The sequence below is a fragment of the Crinia signifera genome, chromosome 3 (assembly GCF_055691185.1).
Source record: "Crinia signifera chromosome 3, ASM5569118v1, whole genome shotgun sequence".
In the NCBI taxonomy this organism is placed as follows: domain Eukaryota; kingdom Metazoa; phylum Chordata; class Amphibia; order Anura; family Myobatrachidae; genus Crinia; species Crinia signifera.
Genome location: NC_139219.1, coordinates 226,621,004 through 226,642,796, shown reverse-complemented (window position 1 = coordinate 226,642,796; position 21,793 = coordinate 226,621,004). Strand labels below are relative to the sequence as shown.

The 21,793-nt window shown below is 42.2% G+C and overlaps 1 protein-coding gene across 3 annotated transcripts in view; it reads right to left on the bottom strand.

The window, feature by feature from the left end:
• The window catches only part of CCDC50 (coiled-coil domain containing 50), a 58,915-nt gene that overhangs the window by 17,465 nt on the left and 19,657 nt on the right, over window positions 1–21,793 (bottom strand). For 2 of the 3 annotated variants that reach the window (XR_014471778.1, XM_083177547.1), the window contains exons 2-7: window positions 21,604–21,666; window positions 18,724–18,853; window positions 17,974–18,064; window positions 6,113–6,209; window positions 2,038–2,538; window positions 1,344–1,459 (exon numbers count right to left, since the gene is read on the bottom strand). Coding sequence is in view for 1 of the 3 variants with exons in the window: in XM_083177547.1 (XP_083033673.1) it covers window positions 1,344–1,459; window positions 2,038–2,538; window positions 6,113–6,209; window positions 17,974–18,064; window positions 18,724–18,853; window positions 21,604–21,666 (998 nt within the window). In the remaining 2 variants the exon portion in view is untranslated. The remainder of the gene's footprint in view (window positions 1–1,343; window positions 1,460–2,037; window positions 2,539–6,112; window positions 6,210–17,973; window positions 18,065–18,723; window positions 18,854–21,603; window positions 21,667–21,793) is intronic. The other variant, XR_014471779.1, reaches the window with a different exon arrangement.

The window sequence follows — 21,793 nt, the reverse complement described above, 5'->3', positions numbered from 1 at the left end:
CATTGGATAACGCAAAATGTAATTAGTGTTGTTACTACGCAATGAATCACTCAAGAGCTTTTCTACCTTTAGAAGAAAACATTAGTTTGTGTAGGACATGTTTTTTTTCTTTTTAGCAGTTTTAAGCCTTGTACATATTAATAGACCTGTTTGTTAATTTTGTTCTCTCTCTCTATCTATCTATAGATTTACAGAACTTAGTACCACTTAGTCAATTATACAGTTATAATCATAACTGAATAATACATTAATCACTCTTGATATGACCATTGTTTGTCGTCTTTCAAAATGACACGTGAGATTTGTTCAGGATAAAAGTTCTTTATTGAAAACCTTTAATAAAGAACTTTTATCCTGAACAAATCTCACGTGTCATATCAAGAGTGATTGATGTATTATTCAGTTATGATTATAACTGTATAATTAACTAGGTGTCACTTCCTTGCAGCTGCCTGGTCCTCCTGCCCAGCACGTGAGCTGTTCCCCTGGCCGGGTTCACCGGCGTCCCCCCGCTCACTGCCTATGTGTCCGCTGCCCCTGCCAGCCTCTCCCCATGCCCGGCTCATCTGCGTCCCCTGCCTGCTGACTTTTGTCAGCTCACCCTGCAGTTCCCCAGCGTACCCACCCGGCTCTCCCCCTGCAGCTCCCCGGGGACTGCATATGATAAATCCATGCGATTTATCATATGCAAAATTTGGCACATCAAGTGCCTAATCGTGTGTTCCCCTCCCGGGGAGCTGCAGGGGATATCAAGTCCGACTTGTCCCTAGTACAAGTCGGACTAATGTATGGGGGCCTTATCCCTAAATAGAATACAGCCTTTTTGCTAACTAGCCTAGGGATGGTTGTCTCTGAAATGGACAAAATTCACACTAGTGTGTTCCCCATGTTATTGTGCCACCTGGCTGGTAAAGCCTTGTGCTGGTAGAGGAAGTTTTTGTGGAACCCATTCTCACTTTCCCATGATTTTACCATTATCAGCCTAGGCCTAATATGCAAAATCAAATTCTGAAGGCAACTGCTGGGGGGGCTCTTCTGGAAACTTATTTTAAGCTACTGATGCATTTACTGCACAGCTAATACACTGGTTATTGTTCTGTGGCTGAATATACTAAAGTCTCTGAAGTTTTATGTTACAGGGAGGAACCCCACCCCCCCTCCTAATAAAAATAAAGAAGTAATCTGCCACTATTTCCCTACTAACATACAGTAACTGACTCAATGCAAAATGTACAGATGGAGCATACTATAAACATAGGACTTTATTTTAACTGGAGTTGAAGTTCTTTTAAGATTTAATTATATAAATATATCTAAACAAAGATTGAAAATGTTCACATCACCCTCAGCTCTTCTTCCTGAAGTCTCCTAGCAATCTCTGCATCATGCTTAACCCGAGTTCTAGAGCCTGCTGCGAGTTTAATATGAGGAACATCTTTGGGTCCTTTCGAGCGATGACCTACGGGTCACAAAGATAATTACAATGATTAAATGTCCTGTGTTATTCCCGTTTTGTTTATGAAAAAACAACTATTTCAACCAATACAATGTTGAGCAAGTCTCAAGGTCAACACTGTTCTAATATGTAAACTGTAAGCTTTCTGCATTATAGCCTCAAACTGAGTGTAATTAGAAAAACACAATAGATTTTCTAGAGACTTAACAAAAGTGTTTACTACTTCTACCTTCTTACACAATATAAAATCAGAATTACAGAGCAGTTGGGCCAAGCATGCATTGGCTCTAGCACCGCCAACAAGTCACCCAATGGGAAGGAAAGTTAATTTGTTATCATGTCCACAAAATGTAATGATTGCATAATATCATGGTAAAGGGCTAAACTGCCTTAAAGAAAAATAGAGGAGGCATGATTAAAGTACAAAATATAAAGGTTTGAATGAACAGAATTTGAAATAAAGATCATCAAAATATACTAAAACGTTGATTGGAGAGAGATGATTTCCAAAGTTGTCACTATGGTAAATCGCTGTACCACCACCACCACCACCACCACCACAAGTAGTAGTTTCTTTATACCTGGGTCTCTGTACAGCCTTTCATCATGTGGAGAAGGTGTTCTCCGCCTGTGCCTTTCATTCTCATATTCAACCCTAGTACCTCTCTTATTAGCACTTGAACAAGATCGGTCTTGATGATCTGGTATACCAGAATGTTTTGAATCCAGGTCATGACTATGAGACCTTCCCCTTCTAGGTAAATGTTCACTGGATTTTGCTTCATGCGTATTCTGGTATTCAAAATCCTCATGTCGGTGTGTCCTGGGTGCTGGTGGCCTTTGAGGTTTGTTTGATTTTGCAGATGGTTGAGTAATAGGACTTTTATGTCTATGTAAGTCAGAGGTATCTCTGGAAACTGATCTCGGTTCTGCTGATCGTCCACGTTTTCTATCATCATCGTAGTGGGAAGAAAGCTCAGATCTAGGAACACCCCTTTCCTTTCTGTTTCTTTCTGGTCTTTCATGCCTATGGTGTCTATCGTATTCCGGCATATGTTCCTTATGTCTATCCCTATAATGGCCTAATCAATGGAGGAATACCATAAAAAAGCAATTAGGAGATTAACATTATGATATACTTCTGATTTTTCCCATGAAGAAGTGGCTATGATCAGGTAACACAATGAAATGGCAAACATATCAATGCATCACAGGAAAATACTGTATGAAAAACAAGTAGAAATGATAATACAGGTAACATGCCTGTGGTCCACCCAGAATTTCTACCACAGACCAACAACGCAATATTTATTGAGGAGAGCATTAAAAACACCATTGCCTGCTTTAATTAACCAAGTAAAAGGAGAGGAAACCTCCTGTAACATACTGTGTTGTTAGCATCAAGGGGAAATAAATTATAGTTAAATTATGTTTATGTTGCCACATTCAGGCATAAGAAAAATGAATATAATAAAATAAAAAATAGGAATCACTTTTAAGCAGCCCATACGGATCCGTTTAACGGATCCGTTTGGGACTTAATTAGCACACATCGGATCGGATCCCTAGTGCATGCAGTGTGCATGCACTGCGATTTGATCCGATGTGTACCTAGTACAAAAAGTATGTGCAGCACATACTTTTTGTACCGTACTATGTGATGTGCGGGAGCGCGCATAGTACAGAACGGAGCTATACACAACGGACCGTGTATGGGCTCCATTAGAGACAAAATATAAAGTGAAAACAAATATATAACTGCTGGCTGCACAAAGAAAATGAAGATTCGTTATAGCAAAATAGTGCAGCAATAAGAAATCTTCAGTAGAATGTATTAAGGCAAAGTTGCTGGGACCGGGCTCCAAAATGTGATCAGTAAGAAGTAAAATAACTTACGCAATAACTTTACTTCCTGGATCACAGATGGCACAGTTAGGCTAATTTCTCACACACACACACACACACACACACACACACACACCAGTTTTGACTGGGCGGCAAAAAGCCAGACAAAGTTTGTCCGGATTTTTGCTGGGTGGCAATGCCTTTCACATGCACCAGCTTTTAGCTATTGCGGCTACACTTCTAATGAATTCTGGCAGTGGGGAATCGATGAGATGTCAAGTTGGGGGAAGGGGATAGCAAATGCAGCATGCCAAAAACCATTATGTGCGAAAGGTCTCATCTTCCTGTGCAAACACTGACATGTTAGGACAGGCCAACCATGGCCTGGCAGACAGCCTTTTCAGTGGAAACATACGGCTGCTATCCGGCAGCCATGCCGGGCCGTGTGAAAGGAGCCTATAGCTAGGACTACTCATTAGTATCCCAGCATGGCTTTTTGCTTTCCAGGAAAAACTGCTGCATGTGAAATAGCCAGTACAGTGTGAAGGTCTGTCCATACATGTACAAGCAGATACCAGCAAGTTCTAAATTTGCACCAGCCCAATCCTTGGTGCAGGGCAGCAGACAGCATTGAAGGCAGTTTCCAACAAAACAGATCAGACTTTAAAACAAGTCGAATCTGTTTGGTCGGAAATGGCCGTGGATTGTCGAAGACATGCCATTTTTCGACAATACAACACTTAACAGTCAGAACACTGAATTTAGACTGTCAAATCCCTGTCGAACAGAATAGAATAGAAATGACCCGGGATTCCGACAGTTGGAATCCTGGATTGATTTCCCCCAAATGTTTCTTGAAATTTTACAAAAGAAATGATAATTCTGCTATAGCATACAGACACTAGTGCATACGAAAAATGTATGAAATAGATAGACAGACTGATTTATCTACTTTAGAAAACAAAATAAAAAAAACGGAGTTTATCGTTTATAGCACCTTTTTCCACAAAACAATTTTCATAAATGTGTAAAGATAGTTTTGATTAAAATTTGCTTGGTTAGGCCTGAACTGTATTCAATTTGCTAAAAAATGACCCAGTTCTGTGACACAAACATACCGTATGTCCAAACTCAATTATCCTAAGAACCTGTTAACATGGGTCAAAAACTAATTACTGGGTATTATTAACCTGCAGCTGATAGATACAATAAAAAATTAAATCAGTCATTTCACAAACGAGCCATACATTTTTGCTTTTATGCACTTACAGCCTTCTATGATAGACTGCATTCTAACCGACCATGATTTATGTTTCAGGGGTGAACCTCCCTAAAAAGTATTCTATAACAGCGATCGTTACAGGAGCTGAAAATAGCCTTCAGTAAAATCTCCAGTAATGTGACTAATGGCCTATGTTACAGCTATTAACAAAAATAGACTATACTAGAGGGCAAATGCATTTACTGTATAATAGCTAAAAAGGGGTGTTATGGGAAAACTGGACACATTATTTTATTTTGTTATTAATTTTTATTGAGTTTTGCAAATTGACAAACACGAATATCAAATGAATAAAACATTTAACCTTTCATCCACTACATCGATTCCGCTGTGCCTGTTTTTTTTACAATTTGCATTTGACACATTTATCAACTGCAGTTTTCCTACATCACACATACATTGTACTATACAATAACTTCCGTCATTTCCTGTTCTCCATCCAGGGTGTTGCCCCTCGGATAACCTTGAATGTTTTCCTGTATTTTGCAGATACATTTTATTCCACCATTTGGGTGGACATCAATTTCTTATTATTTTTTTTCAATGAATGTATTATGTTCTAGCGGTGGGCGCCTATTCAATACGGTCTTGCCTGACAGCATTGAAGAGGCAGATCGACAGAACGGCATGACTTTAAAAGCGGTCAGGCCTCTTTTGCCGATAACGGCCGTGAATTGTCGTGATCATGGCCAAATCTCGACAATCCACTGCCGTTTACGCATACAAGCCCCCTTTCGCCAATTGGCAGGTGGGATATTGTATCCCACCTAGTAATATGCCATCAAGCAAAACGAAAATGGGGCAGGGTCACGGCTGTTGGGACAGATCAACAGTCATAACCCGGGATTGAATACCCCCTTACGCTGTAAATAAAAGATTCAGTTGGAGATAACCAATATCTAAGAGTGCTGGGTAACTGCAAACACAATGGAGGTACCATAGATGATTTTACTTCAGTCTTCTCAAGAACGGTAAAGCCATCAACCTCAGAAACACCTCTACGCTATAGTCACCATCCAAAACATTTAATATTTATGTTATTATTAAGTAAATTTTAATTTTATCTAGTATACTACTAACATTCTTCTTTTTGGGCCATTACAATACAAATATTAAAGTTTATATCTTACAGTCCAAAAAGGAAAAAAAAAAAAACTCAGAAAACACACAAGTGTAAAAAGGTGCACATACATTACTGCGACTTCTTCGAATAGGAAGGCCCTGTGCGACAGAACTGCGTGTGATATATTGCATGCAATCCCATCCCCATTTTCTCGGCCTGATCCTTCAGAATTGCGTTAAAAATTGGCAAATCGGACAAATGTATGACCAGCTTAAATGGTTACGCCTCAAATGGTTATTGCCCTTAGAATATGATACTTTTAATAATATATAAAAATGACCAGTTAAGGTGTCGCACAATCACAAGGAGCGATAAAACTACTAACTTGTGTCTCAATGATGACCCTATGACATATTACTGGTTATTGCCTTTTCCATCATACAATTGCACACAGGTAGTACTCTACCTTCATGGTCCGGATGATAAGGCTCTTCTGGGCTCCGTGATGTAGAATATTTTTTCTTCCTTTTTTCCTCTCTTTCTTGTAATACTCGAGCAATGTCCTGATAATGTGCAAACAGTTTTGATTAGAGAATAGAACATACATGATGTAAAATAAATCAAATTGTTGCATGTTGGGTCTTCTGAAGGACAGCTATAAAAGCTGAAGTAGCTTCAGAAGTCATGTGCATTCTAGATAAAATAAAAAAAATTGCAATACTACCCTGGTTTTTTAAGTAAGTGATGACATTTGTAAGCATTACACAGCATCAGAAGGAACTTTTGTTTAATATGATCGAACATTTGTCTATCTAAACCAGTGTTTTTCAACCACTGTGCCGTTGCACACTAGTGTGCCTTGAGTTGTTCTCAAGTGTCCCTCCAGATCTAGAGATGCCCAAACTAGTTTACAGCCACCACCAGTTCAAGTGTTATTTACTGGTCTCTTATTTTCATTTAAAAGGGTCAATGTATTTTATTTTAGTTACCTGTGGGGACCAGTGTGATTGTTTTTTATATGGGGGGCAATAGGTTTGTTTTTTTCCTGTGGGGGCCAATGTGTTTTGCCCTGTGGGGATCTCATGGTGTGCCTTGGCAATTTTAAAATCTTATTTAGTGTGCCGCAAGGTAAAAAGGTTGAAAATCACTGATCTAAACTGTGCTTTCAAATTCTTCCATCATGAACAGATCATGAAAAGCAACATGGAAATGTCAGAACAGTCCTTGATCTCTTACATAAGTAAAATAATCATACAACTACTGGTTGTCACGCTGAACAAAACACAATTCTTGTATTGTAGAGATTTTTTTTTTTTACAATTTGTTAGACAACTAACAGCAATTAATGGGATCAAACTAAGGAAAAGGGAAAAGTGTTAAATTGCAGTTATGTCAACTAACATTTTGGATTAACATGACATAACAGCCCTCTCTCCCCAAGGAACTTACAATTTGGTTATAAAAGACACCTGTAGTAGACAACTTTAGGAAGGGGGGGTTTCTACATCCATTTCTCAAGGATTTCTATGTGTAACCTCATTAAATTGAATAGTAGAAATTGAGAGTTACCTGGTTATATAAATTCAGTGCACTCTCAGACAGATGAAATAGTGCACTGATATAGACTAACATCTAAATAAAGGTGCCGCAACAGCAACACAGGATGATGCAAGTATGGTAACAGAACATTGACATTCTTTGCAGCAGGGTAACATGTCAGAGTGGATGGCCTGGATAAAATTCAGAAAGTAGTATAAATCCATACAGAAATTACCGAATGCTGAACTAATATTTGCATGCTATGAACTCCATATATAAAGTAGGTTACTAAACCACAAAGATAGATAAAACGGTCTGTTCAACTTTCAAAATGACTTGCTTTTTTGCTTTATTGAATTGAGCTCAAAGGCTGTTTATAGGTGCCCATACACGTACCGATTACCCGGTACTTTTTGTGCTAAAATAGCATCGTTGTGCATGCGATGCTATTTTAGCACAAAAAGTACCGGGTAATTGGTACGTGTATGGGCACCTTAAGTCCTATTAAAACAACTAAAATGTCTACTGAACCTCTTCTGACCAATGACATTAAAAGACCTTGGGTAAAGATTTTTATGAACTAACAAACATAATACACACTACCTATATACTCTTTCAAGAAAAGAAAGGAAAATTGACAAGTAGCATCACCTAGTATTTATTTCTGAAGAGTGATCATAGAAGTAGTTACTTGCCGCTTTATACAGCTTATTTATTTGTTATCAGGGGTGGCTCAAGGATCTGGCTGAAAGGGCTTCCGTTTAGAGCACTGCACCTGTCAGCAGGACTCCTTCATGAGTCCTCCTCGCCCATGCAACTGCGGTCTCTGAATTGGTTTATCCGGCCCGCTGATTCATGCTGCTTCCCCCCTGCTGCTTCTCTGTGCTGCTGCCCATACTGTCTACCTTGCCTTTTTTCACTGGTTTGTGCTGCCTTTTCTCTGCTGCATAATACCTCCCCCCTTGCTCACTGCCTGTTCTCTGGTATGTGGCCATTGACTTACCTACCCAGGATTGTCCTGTGGTCTAGCAGCCCCTTTACATCCGGAAGACTGGAGCCATGCAGCTTATACCCCTTTTCCACTAGGAAATTGTACCCGTGTTTTGCGCAGAGGCGCGCACCGACACAGGTTTTTAGTTAGTGTGAACGGGTCCGACTTCCAAAAGATGGGTAGAGAGACCAGGGAATTCTACCCTGGTATCTACCAGGGTAAAACACGGCAATGCCACGTGTGTGTGCGCAGTGTAAAAGCACATCACCGGGTTTTTATATCCGGGTAACGCTCTGAGGCCGTTTATTGGTTCTTCAGGGGCACCTGAAGATGATGTAATCTGCTGGAGACGTGCTGGGAGACGCTGACCACAAGCAGGCTTCCCAGCAGCAGCTCTGCAACACTGGGCACAAGCAGCTTTTCTCCTACGCTGGGCACAAGCAGCTTCCCTCCTACACTGGGCACAAGCAGTATTCACAGCAACTTCCCTTCTATGTTTGGCTCAAGCAGGTATTTCGACCGACAGTGAGATAAAAAAGCTGCTTATTCGGGGAGAGGAAGAAATTAGAAGGCAGATGACGGGAACAGTAAAGGATACTGTTGTGTACAAGAACATATCCCTTATGCTGGCGGACAGAGGCATAACAAAAACTCAGCATCAACAAATTGAAGGCACTACACAAAAAAATTACGAAAACACATGACCATAATTGCAAGAAAAGTGTTGCAGGATGTTTTGATTGGCCATATTATGAGCTATGCTTCAGTGTCTTGGCAAAAGTGCTCTAACTAATCCCATCGCACTATCATCATCATCATCCAGCTGTGCTAATAGCCAGATGTCAGTAGAGGAGGACCATGCAGAAACACAGCACAGCCTCCCAAGCTCCCAATGTGGACCACCATCCCCACTGCTCATATCTGACTGCAGTTTGGAAGAGTCAAGCATGAACGATGATTCCATCAGCGCTGTAAATGAGGAGGTAGTGGCTTCTCAGTTAACACATGCTGGGATGTGTGGATAGATGAGTGGCAACCTAGAACAATATTACACCCCACAATACCTTTAAACTGTTTTTGAAAAAGGATAGAAAACATAATGGGTAATGTTGCAGTATAGCTAGTGTGCAGGTGGCGGAAGGCCACAAACACGTTATATGTTCAGTGTGTAACAAATTATTTTTTATCCCTTTCACAGTCTAGAACGTTCCCAAAAGAAAGCCGAAACCAAACAGAACAGAACAATCAGTCAGTGCAATGACAACGATTATTGTGGATCATCTACGTGAAGCGGATAGCGTTTTGAATGCTCATGAAGATGCAAGAATTGCCAGATTTTTGGCATCTGAAAGAGAAATGCACGATTCATTTATGACGAACAATATCGGGTTTATAGGCAATTGCCTTAAGTAAGGCCTGTTGTTGCTACAGCGATGTTTGTTTTTTACATTTGCAGGTTACACTTGTTAGGTTTCTGCACAATATAGCTAGAGAGGCTGAAGTTGGCCCATTTGGTACACAATTATTTTTTTTGAAGTGAGTTTTTGGATTAAAAATATATATCTAAATAGGTATATATATATTTATATATATTTTGGTGCCTCAAGGATGTTAGTTAGTGGGCCTGAAATAATTAGGTCCACATGATAGGTAGAATGGCCAAAGTCTGGCCATTTGGCACAGAGGGGCAGGTGTATGGAACAGTGATAAGGGAGGACAAGTGACAAAGTGCTTTTTGGCTGTCTATCAGCTCCAAACTGTTAAGCGTATGTTGGGTCTCTGAAGAGACAGTTAGGAGCTGATTGGATGGTCACTTTATGACTTCTCCCCTCCCCCCATCACTGCGTCATACATCTACCTCTTGTGTTCTCTTTGCACATTGTGTTGTGCACCCAGGCTTGGGCTGCTAGGTTTACATGGTGTAATGTCTGTGTACCTTATTTTTCACTTATATATTATTTTGCACTTATATAAAGTTAACAAAGCCATTTTCTACCTGTATGACAAGTTTTAGAAACATACAAGAAAGTTTTTTGAACAATTTTTTATAAGATAACTGCAATTATGCAAAAAATATAAAAATAAACCCAAACTGTTAAACCAACAATATTTGTCTGTGTCCCCTACTGGAACATTGATGGAAGGTTTTCAGTTATTGTGGCTCTTATCCGCTCTGCGGCAACGCTATGCACCCCCTCATAGCCTGCTGCATCATGTACGTTTCCCCACACCTCCTGGTCCAGCACATTCCACTCAGGAAGAAAGTTTTCCTTTTGCAGCTCATATATATTGTGCAGAATGCAGCAAGCTGCTACAATATCCGGCATGATTTTTAAGTCCACATCATTCCTCTTCATGAGGCAACGCCAGCGTCCTTTAAAGCGGCAAAAAGCATTTTCAACTGGCATACGGGCAGAACTGAGGGCAAGGGTATATGTGATCTGTTGTGGCGACAGTTGAACATGCTGGGTGTAGCCCTTCATCAGCCAGTGCTGCAAGGGGTAGGCCGCATCACTAATGAGGTGGGACCGGAATGTCCACACCATCAAATTATTTATTCCTGGTGCAAAAAAAGGTCCACACAGTCACGGGTCTCTAGAGGTGGTGCCCCTGGTGAGCGCACAATTACCTTGCTGGTTTGCTGTCTGCAGTGGTGAGGAGGTGCCGGCCGCCACTGTAGTCTGGTGAGTATGCGTCCAACCCCCGCCTGGGCCCCAATTCATCCTAGGCCTGCAATCTCTCTCCCCCTGCTGCTGCTGCAACAACAGTGACAGCAGTGTGCGGGGAGGGGGGTCAGCATGCGTAGTGGAGGAGGGTGGTGGTTTGAGCTTAGGCATCTGTCTCCTCTCCTTGGGGTGTCTGCTTGGCCTCTCCATAATCTGGCTCACACAAGGGGCTGGGAGCCATACAGAGGAGGAGGGTCAGACAGGGGAATATACAGACAAGGGGCAGGTTGGCGAAATACAGTGAAGGGGGGACAGAGTGGGGGACATACAGTGAATGTGGGCACAGGCTGCGTGGCATCTTGCGCATCAAAACCACTATATTTGAGCCAAACCTGGCCTATATACTGCAGTCAAGATCTCATCATCACCCTTCAAATTAGAGCAGGTAAGACAAATTATTTTTTAGTCTTCTGATTAATGGTTCAAAGAATGTTATGCTAAATGGTCGGCCCCCACACATTTCCACCTCACCAAACCTGGCCCTCATTGCAAAAAGTTTGGACACCCCTGCTGTAAGAAGCCCCTTTGTGACTTCAATCTGGTTTGGACTGGAAACAAGCTATTTCTTGTGGGCATTCTTGTTTTTTTTCAAAGCTTACACGGGTTTAGTGTAAATGTGCAGTGGAAACAGTGTTTTTACCCGTGTCTTAAAGGGGTATGATCCATGTTCAAAAACCTGTGTTTAATACGGGTTTCAGATGGAAAAGGGGTATTAGACAGCAGTCATGTAGATCATGTAGACTAAGGGGACTAAAGTAAGACTACTTAGGGGAGCGTACATGTGTTGGCGTTACAATTTTTCCCCCACCACTCAACAATACGAGTGAACGATGTCATGACTGGCACGGCACCCCCCCCCCCCCCCCCCACAATGCCACCCGGCACTGGCGGCAGGCACGCACAATACACAGTGCAGCCTGCAGAGTGCCGAGCCTAGGATACAGAGGGGCTCGGCGCTCTACAGGCTGCACTGTGCAGTGAGTGCTCCGTCCGAGTCCCGACGCCTGGAGGGAGAAGATGCTGGGATGCTGGTAACAGCAGGTAAGTAATAGTTATTGGCTGGGTACTGGCATGTGAGGGGGGGGGGGGGGGTGCCGCTGGGGGCCCTGGCTGAAGATCAGTCCCGGGCCCCAACATTACTAGCGGCGGCCATGATGACTTGCACCATGTATCTTTATGCATCAGGATTCAGATGGTCAGAATACCACCAGAAAAATTCTGACAGATTCCAGTGAGTATTTTAATCTTCACCGACCCATTCCACAGCCTAACCCAAAAACGAACCCTAACACTCACCATCAGGATCCATTGGCATTGTAAGCTTTGGGATTCTGACCACTGGTATTCTAAATACATTCTCTTGTGAGCTGTAGGTTTGCAGTGTACCAAATACATCACATTACATAAACACAGGGAAGTACCCAACAGTAAATGAAATACTAAATGTACATTTATTTATACCAGATGTTAAAAAGGAGATGACTGACATGAGCAGAAATAAAGGGGAACTAAAAGCCCCCACATACAGCACGATATTCAGGCATTTTCTGAGCGATTCTAACAAATCGCTCAGAAAATGCCTGAAGATGCATGTAAATCGCTGTGTATATAGCCCACACAGCGATTTACATGCGCGCACCCGCCGTTCTGAATCTGTCCAAGATTCAGAACGGACGGGCTGTACAATACAGAGCAGTCGCTCAGAAAGCTCCTGCTCATCTCCCGCATGTGTGGCTGCGGGCAGATGAGCAGGGCCGAGCGACTGCGGACGCCGCAGACCCGCCGCACCCCGCGCCGCAGAACCCGCCGCCGCCACCCCTGACCCCCCTCCCCCACCAGCTGTAGCACCCATCGCCACCCCCACCTCACCTCTCGGCGGCAGCGGGGCGGCAGCGCGGCGGACATATAAAAAAAAATAAAATAAAAAAATTTAAATTTCAAAATGGCCGCGGCCAGCCAATCACGGCTCGCCGCGTCATTGCCCCGCCCCCTAGAGCTGGCTATATTAGCCAGCTCGAGACGGGGTAGGGGCAGTCAGTCCGACGGCGGAGAAGGAGAGAAGAGAGGGGGTTTATACTCTGCGCAAAACTATACATATGCCGAAAGAAATACACTATACTGTTTGTAGTATAGAAATAATATCAGTTTTATTTTTTGAGAAATAGCAGTTTATTTAAAAAAAACAATAATCAGTTTGAAATCAATAAAAGTTAGCTAATACCGGTATACACACTGGGGGATGGTTTAACAATACAAGACAAACATACATAAAACATCAATCACAGGCACTGAGGTTCAATATCTCCTTTTTAAAGTGATGTGTGCCAATGTCCTTTTCAGGGTAATTAGTTCTCCCTTATTGGAATAGGTTTTTTTCAACCTTGGGTCTTTTTATGCGCAATGTTCAACTTGTATCCATAAAGTAGGTTGCTTACCAGAATGGCTGAGGGTCTGCCGGCAGACTTCCCTGATGGACCACGTGGTGAATTGCACAGGTCCAATGGGCTCCAAGCTGTTTCAGATATCAACTAGTTTCACCTGCATGAGGCTTCGTCAGGATGCTGAATACGCTTGGTACCTCTGCCACTTCTCCTTATATACTTGGAAACTGGGACTTGGAGCGCGCTGGCTTCCGCCCTTAGGTCGGAACGTCACTTCCGCCCTTAGTTGTTGATGCGGCCGTCGCGTCGCTTCCTGTTTTCCTCTGTCTGTTCATAAGGAGAGAAGAGCTCCTGAAGTCCTGGGAGGCGCGGCCAATGCAAAAGAGCTTAAAAGGCCGCCGCCCCCAGGTGAAGAACACAGATGAAGAGGCAGAAGCCCTGGGAGGCGGCAGCCATGCAAAAGAGCTTAGGCGGCTGCCGCCCCCAGGTGAAGATGCCGCAGAAGCCCTGGGGGGCTGAGCTCCCCTGGGTGAAAAAAGAAGAATCAGATTAATAAAATATTTTAAAACCAGTGTTTATGTGTTTTATTTTAATATTTCCTTTACAGGGGGGCTATAGGTACCGGCGGGCCTTTAATGCCCCACATGCTGGTACCTGTGGTTCTCCCAAGTACCAGCATGTGGGGCAGGCTTGCTGGGACCTGTAGTCCTACTGTAAAAGACAATATTACTGTTAAACAAGCTATCAACCCTGCACCCACCGCCCAGGGGTGCAGGGGATAGCCCCGGGCTGCAGCCCAGGCCTGGGGTGCCTTGGAGAGGGGGACCCCCTTATTTGGGGGGTCCCCACCTCCCCAAAAACTCCCGGCCTGGGCTGACTAGTTAGGGTGGGTAATGCTTTGGCCACGGGACACCATCAAGCGTGTCCCCTGGCTATGGCATTACACCCCCTGCTAGTGGAGCCTGGTGCTGGTCTCCAAAATACGGGGGACCCCTATTCATTTTGTCCCCCCGTATTTTGGAAACCAGGGCCAGCTCAAGAGCCTGGTGCTGGTCCCCAAAATCCGGGGGACCCCACGCACTTTGTCCTCTGGATTTTGGGGACCAGGACCACTCAAAAAGCCCGGGGCTGGTCATGCCTGGGGGGGGGGGACCCCATGCCATTTTTTTATTTTACAAAATGATTGTCTGTATGACAGGACGAGACGCTGGACCCCGAACTTGGTAAGTATTTTTTTTTATATCCGTTCCCACTGTACCATCAATGTTTAAAAGTTTGCATATGGGGGGGTCGGTCGGTGCAGGGGGAACCACTAGCCACCAATGATTCACTTTTTTTTTGGGGGGGGGGGGGGGGGCAATATTAGGGGGAGGTGAAAGAATACTTATTAAAGAGTAATAAGTAATGTTCAGTAATAATAACATTTTTGTGATGAAGTGCAGTGTTGTACTTCACTTTCTGTGACAGATTTGAAATCTCCCGTGCTGAATCTCCCAATTTGAATCTCTGACACAAATCTCTCTGTATGTGGCTCATTGTCTGAAATGAGCCACAAGAGTGAAATCTCTTGTGCTGAATCTCCCGTTATGTATCTCTGGCACACATCTCTGCGTATGTAGGGCCCTTTAGGGTTAACAACCATGTAGAGACCTGCTCCTAAGAGAACAGTCCTGGATAAGAAAGCCCCTCTATACTGTTTAGTAATCACATTAGTTTGTGCTGATGCCAGTTAAACAGTAGCTGACAAGGCAATCTGGTCCTGCATTCTGAGAATGTTGCATGCAAAAAGCATTGTTCAAAGTGAATAAAATCTAATGGTCTGACTGGAAGAGAAACAGCAGGTGCAGTGTGTGAGTAGGTCATCAAGTCATTACTTAATGACAAGGTAGTATCCTAATGAAATTATAGACACATGGCACATTGCCCAGACATATATACACAGGAGAAAACGCTATAAAATGATAGGAAGTGCTCATTTTATGCCATCCCTCATCATTTGGATTAGTTGCTGAAGCACTACAAAATTTCAGGGGTGCTGAAGACACCACAGCACCCAGACAGCTGGCACCTATATGCAGAGAGATGCCAGTGAACATGCAGACAGTTTAAGAAATGTATTTTACATAGGAATGTTGCAATACAAAGGAATTATGTGTCCAATTATGAGTGAGTCCTGAAAGTGCTACATAGATTATCACATTTATAAAGTAATCTAACCTCCAATTACGTGTAGACAAACAGATTTTTTTCAAGCTATTTAGTCCTTGAACCCTTTAAAGTAACATCTTTATACCATAGGTGTGACTGCATTACTTAGAAACATGATGGACTCTAGTTTCTAGCATCTTGGAATGGGTACACACTACAACAATATCAGCCTGATTTGTTATATATAGTGTGTATGCCGGAGTGCCCCATACTGAGCACAAATCACCCCCAACTACACACACTAATACTTACTCTTCTCACCAGTGTTTCCTCCATGGAAAGCAGAGAGATGGTATAAGCACGGTATTGTGCCCATGTGGCCTAGCCTCAGGGAGATTGCTAGACTCTTCATAGAGAACACCCACTATTCAGGTACTCTCAGGGACATGCAGGGAGAGTTGGGAAGTATACTACACTTATACCTCCCCTCAAATTAAAGGCCCCCCATCCACTAGGACAAGGTATTGCATGCGGTACCACGCATGTGATACCTGCCATCTCACCTAGTGGCTCCCCGGGGGACACGATCAAGTACAGTACATTGTATGCAATCCTAGCAGGGGCTACGACAATTATTAACGGCAGCCCGTAGGATCTACGACGCGAGGAGCTCGGGAACGTGCCTCACATTACAATCGCATGTAAATGACATTCGAATGTGTCACTTTTTATGCGATCTGCCGCAGCAATGTGTCGCACTAGTGGATGGGAGCCTTTAATTCTTCAATTGCTTTAGTGATATTTCATCTTTTAAAAAATTACTGAACATAATGGATTCCATTATATACGTTTGCCATTGAGCTACTTAATGTAGATTCATTACTTTTTTAGAATATTGGGCTTAAGACACACAAATGAAAGGCAAGCCACAAAATGTACAATTAAGAGATGGTGACATCATAGCTATATCTTTCCTCTGTGTAACACAATGGGCCACATTCAATGTGGCCGGCGAGGGGGGTCAAATGGTGAGGATTGCCAGAAACAAACCCCCCCCTCACCGTTTAACCCTCGTGCTGGCCGCTCACCCCGTTCAACATTCCGGGGGAATCCTTGCTGTCCTTGGATGGCGATGTTCTCTGCTAATACAGGGAGCTCACTGCTTTTAGCCACGAGTCTTGCTGTTTTGGCGACCGCACACACCGTTTCCACCTCACTGTAAAAACGGCATGTGCAGGGCGGAGAGTTGAATACTGACCCGCGAGCTGTGATGGTGAGCAATCAGCACTGCTCGCCGCCACAGTTTGCAAAAGAGCAATAAATACCGCCCAATGGATAAAAGATGGAAGGTACTTTCTACTTCAGGAAATTTATTTATTTCATCCACAGTGAGAGCAAATGCTTTAACAACTTTTTAGGTAAATGGTGACATATTACTTTATATTGCGGAGTGGACACTTTCATTCACTTTTCATTTGGGTCAGATAAGAGATTTTCCCGTTGCTGGCAAGAATCCAAAGTTGGATTTGGTCTTAGGGGCTATTACTTCAAAGATGTATTACAGTGAAATATGAGCACTCTGAAAACCTGCTGTATTATATCAGGACTGCGTGATGCCAGATAGAGCAATGCTTCAATTTAATGATTGCCAGCTACAGAAATCAAACTGGGATGGTTTTGAAAGTCCGAATGTGGCAGCCAGTTTCCACCTAGCAGGATCCATTTATCTGGGCAGATTTATGATTTCATGTACCCATCCAAGTACACAGTCATACAATTTTTCAGAGTGTTTTTTTTTTTCACATTAAAAAAAACTGTTCTATACAGAGGTGTCCCTCATGCACATATCTTTTTGTGCCATATGGCACAATTACCCTCCTGTGCATTTTGGGTCTTGGTTTGCATATAGTATCTAGGTACTTACTGTAGGATTATTATTTATATTTTTGCTAAGTAATTTGTATAAAATGGCAGATAACGCATATTAAACCTTTATACCCTAGATCAGGGGTCCTCAAACTTTTTTGCTCTGGGACCCCATCAGACAATGACAATAATGACAGGACCCCAGCAAGTTACTGCAGAAGGTCATTAAATCACATGTGTAGTCAGCAGGCCGCACATACATGGCAGCATTGTGGAGGCACAGAATGATGTGAGGAGACTATTAACTGACAACGCAACAGGTTGTTCAGACTCCTTGAATCACTGTCTGAGATTAGAAAAAGTCATCAGACTGATGGTCAGCAATATGGAGTTGTGGACCCCATGCTGAGATGGTCTGGAACCACTTTGGGATCAGGACCCACAGTTTGAGAACCGCTGCCCTAGGGTGTGTTTAGATCGACAGTCATAGGCTAACACCATTTGGTCGACATGGTCAGCAGGTTCAAATGGGTTCAACATTCCCAGAATTGATGGTTGAATAAACATTTTTATGTAATCTTGTTTACATTTATTTGTTGTTGGGAATCCCCTTTGCATTATATTTCACCCTCAGCCACTGAAGCAAAAGTAATTTTAGAGGACTGTTTATATTTACCTCATCCTTTTCTTCCTGTCTGCGTCTGATTTCTGCTTCAATCACCAACTTATCTTGAATTTCCTGAGCAATTTCACCATCTAGAATTTCTCTGGAAGAAAAAGAACAAATAAAAACGTAAAAAAATAAATAAAAACTTTTATAGTAACTGGTATTCTAAACTTAAATGAATGACTGTCAGCAAAAATATTTGGAACCGGACCAATAAATAATTTGTACCACAGAAGTTGGAGTCTTAAAAGCTGAATCTACTGTAAATGATGCCACCGCCTAAGAACAGATAAAGTGTTTATACTGCTTATACATTGAACCCTAACATGTACTATATTATATTCCCCCATTGCCTCAACACCAATAGAAATCACTTTCTAGAATGAAATCTGATACCCAACTGTCCAATGGGGTGTGGTATATTATGTTGCCATGTTCTGCAAAGTTGACATTTCAAATATCAAAACTGGCAATGTCAACATTGTGAATGTCGACAAATGACATGCCGACTATGGGATTTAGAGTTACATTCCACTCTACACCTAACCCTAGCATTGTGTATGTAATCTTCCTGTACATGTCAATCCTATGGTGACTGCATGGAAACTATTTAATCAAATAACTTTAAAGAAACCATTAATAATATGTGTGATTTTGTTTTCTACTTAAAAAAAAAAAATCATAATTCAAGGCACCACTTAAAATGATGGTACCTTTAGTTTATACGTTCCATTGCACATGCCCATTTAGAATACTCACAATTCAGTGTGATGGGTTTTGACGCGTGCTTGTGCTCGGAGATCCTCCTCCTCCTGAAGCTGTTTCGCCACTTTTAGGTCATGCTTTACCAAGCGGTTCCTCTGGATATTGGTGGATAGATGATGCTCAACTATAAGCAGAAAATTATTAACCCATGAACCTATGCCAAGAAAACATTTGTAATCACTTTCACTTGTAGATAACAAGCTCTATCATCACATGACCATACAAATAATAGCACAACACAATAAGAGTGTCATATAATGATCACTTCTAACTAATATGGACATGAAAGTTCTAAGAAAAGTGCATAATATATGGAGAAGATAATAATAATAATAATAATAATAAAGTAATAAATGAAAAGGGGTTTTGATTTAGTAGAGCCACTGGGTATTGCAAGTGTTCTACGATTTGATAATATTATTCTAGCTCTATATTTATTTAATTACAAGAAATGTCAACAGTTACAAAAGTAAAAAATGGAAGGCGAATTTTAGAAGCCAAGATTCAGCTATGAAATGTGTACTAGTATGCAAATAGCAATTGTCTCAGAACATACATGGTAAAGTGAACATTAAAAATAGACTCCTAAAAAAACATACAATGTCGCCGGGCCGTTTGCAACAGGGAGAGAGGGATAGGAGCGGATGAGGGCAGTGGCGGCGTATGGAGCTCCTGACCATGTGATCAGTCTCTCCCTAACCCTTCAAATTTTAAAATAAGCTCTGAAAATCCATTTAGAACCACTTACACTACTCCGACCTATAATGCCCATACTAATGGACCTGCACAACTGTCTCAATTCCTCATGAAGCAACACATGCTCACTTCTATCCCTTCTATGTCAACCCAGTCTGTCTGCCACACTCACCTCTACAAAGTAAACTCTCAAGAGCAGGGCTCTCTCTCTCTCTCCTCGTGCGTTTTTCTTAGAATATACATATATGCAACCCTGATAATTGTATCAGTGTCCTATCCCCTGCTGCAACTGTCTTTACAGTAATGAGAAAATAAGTACATGGTAAGTTATATTTCTCTTTTTCTTTCATCTATGTATTCTCAGTGGCACCATATAACTAAATGATAATAATACAACAGTATTATGCACGCAAAATATCGAGTGCGAAAAACTACTGGTTTTTACAATTTTTCCCGATTATCCTATTTGGATCACCCAATAAAAAGCATGCGCTCTCCTGAAAATACCACTGTTTGCTGGGGTTCAGTATGATTTCATTCAAAATACAGACAGGCAAAATGCCGACACGCATTGGCAGACAGTCAAAATCCCGACATTTAAACTGTCAACATGTCAAAAAGTCGACATGTTTTTTTATTTGGTGTCTCTGTCAACATGGACACCGTATGAGTATACAGCATCCCACTATTCTAATCTATAGTGCCCACTTAGATATTGAAGTAAAAACAAGTCTGTTTCAAAGGAAAAGAAATCACGAAACAATTCATATGAAATTTATGACATTATGTCAACATTTTGACCTTCTGGGCATTTTGAACATGTTGTATTTTGACTGTAGGTAAATAGACTGCATTTTGTTCAGTGAAACCTTCAGCCGCCGCAGCCCCATTTTAGCTAAGGCAGACAAAACAATATCTCCAATAAGCAGTGACACGAACGGCTTTTCTGGGTCAATTAGACAGCTACAAGCAAGCATATTACAGACTATCAATGATCGTGGGTAATAGGATATCCCCGATACTCCTCCTGCTTTAAGTGTGATCTGTACCTTATGCTGTGTACACATGGTGCAATATGATTGCTAGCGATATATTGCTAGCAATATATTGCCAGCAATCATATTGCTCAGTGTCTCCTTTTCATCAGCGATGAAAAGGACACTGCTACTGTCAGGGGGCGGGGGGGGGGGGGGAGCAGCAGCGTCTGCTCGCTGCTAGCACGCAGTGGGGGGGAAGACCCGAACAGAGGAGGGAGGGAGCAGCGGCGAGAGAGACCCGTACGGAGGAGGTAGCGAGGGAGCAGCAGCAGCAGCAGACGCTGCTGCTATCACTCGGTGGGGGCGAGAGAGACCCGAACGGAGGAGGGAGCAGCAGCAGAAGGGAATCCTTCTGCCGCTGATCTCCGCTGACCTCCTGCTCAGCGCCGGGGGAAGTCGCTGGTCGCAGGAGCATGCTCCTGCGACCAGCGACCATCAGGGGCTGCACACGGGAGCGCGCACCCGGCGATTCATCGCCGACAGCACACACAAATCACTGGCAATATGGTCGCTCAGCGACCATATTCCCAGCGATATGTGCTGAAATTGCACCCGTGTGTACGCACCCTTAGAATGTAAGCTCTCTCTACCATGAGCCCACACTTCGCTTTGTTTGCATGGATGCATTTATTTGGTCTACTGTACCGTGTGTGTCCTGCTCTTGCCTACTTCCAGAGCTGCATAACACTGTGCCAAACCAACCACCACCTACAGTATACTGTTGATAAGTTTGTAGAATTGTTAATTGATTTTATTATGTAATTTGTAGACTAAAAATAATAAAAGCAGATTCTTTATACATTATAAATCTTCTATTTTTAATAGGAGTCTCTGTTGCATTTATTATTCTTATCCCTAAGAATAACTGGAACAAGAAAGTTTGTTTTGAAAGTTTATAAGGAAATTTAACATTCACATTTGTACAGGAATAGGAATAGATTCACTGTAAGGTGGTTGAATTCTCAAAATTTGAAAAACAAACTATCAGTCTTTCAATCAATAAAAGTGACATTCAGGATTGGGGACATGCCATGTAAATTAAGTAAGTAAAGCATTTATATACCTGTATAAGTATATTTTTAGCTACAGAAATTTTTTTGTATTTTATAATCGCATGGACATTATAGTATTTAATACTTACTCTCCTGCTCCTGCAAGCTGTGCGCAAGACTGTGGTCTTCCAGTACTGCAAAGTCGCGGCATACTGCGAAAACAAACAGCATATATAAAGGTTTATCATTTATAAGTAGTAAAGGAAGAAGATTAAGAAATGCCAAAATTATAATAAACTAGTAAATAATTTTGTGCAAAATTACCGCACAATTTAGGAG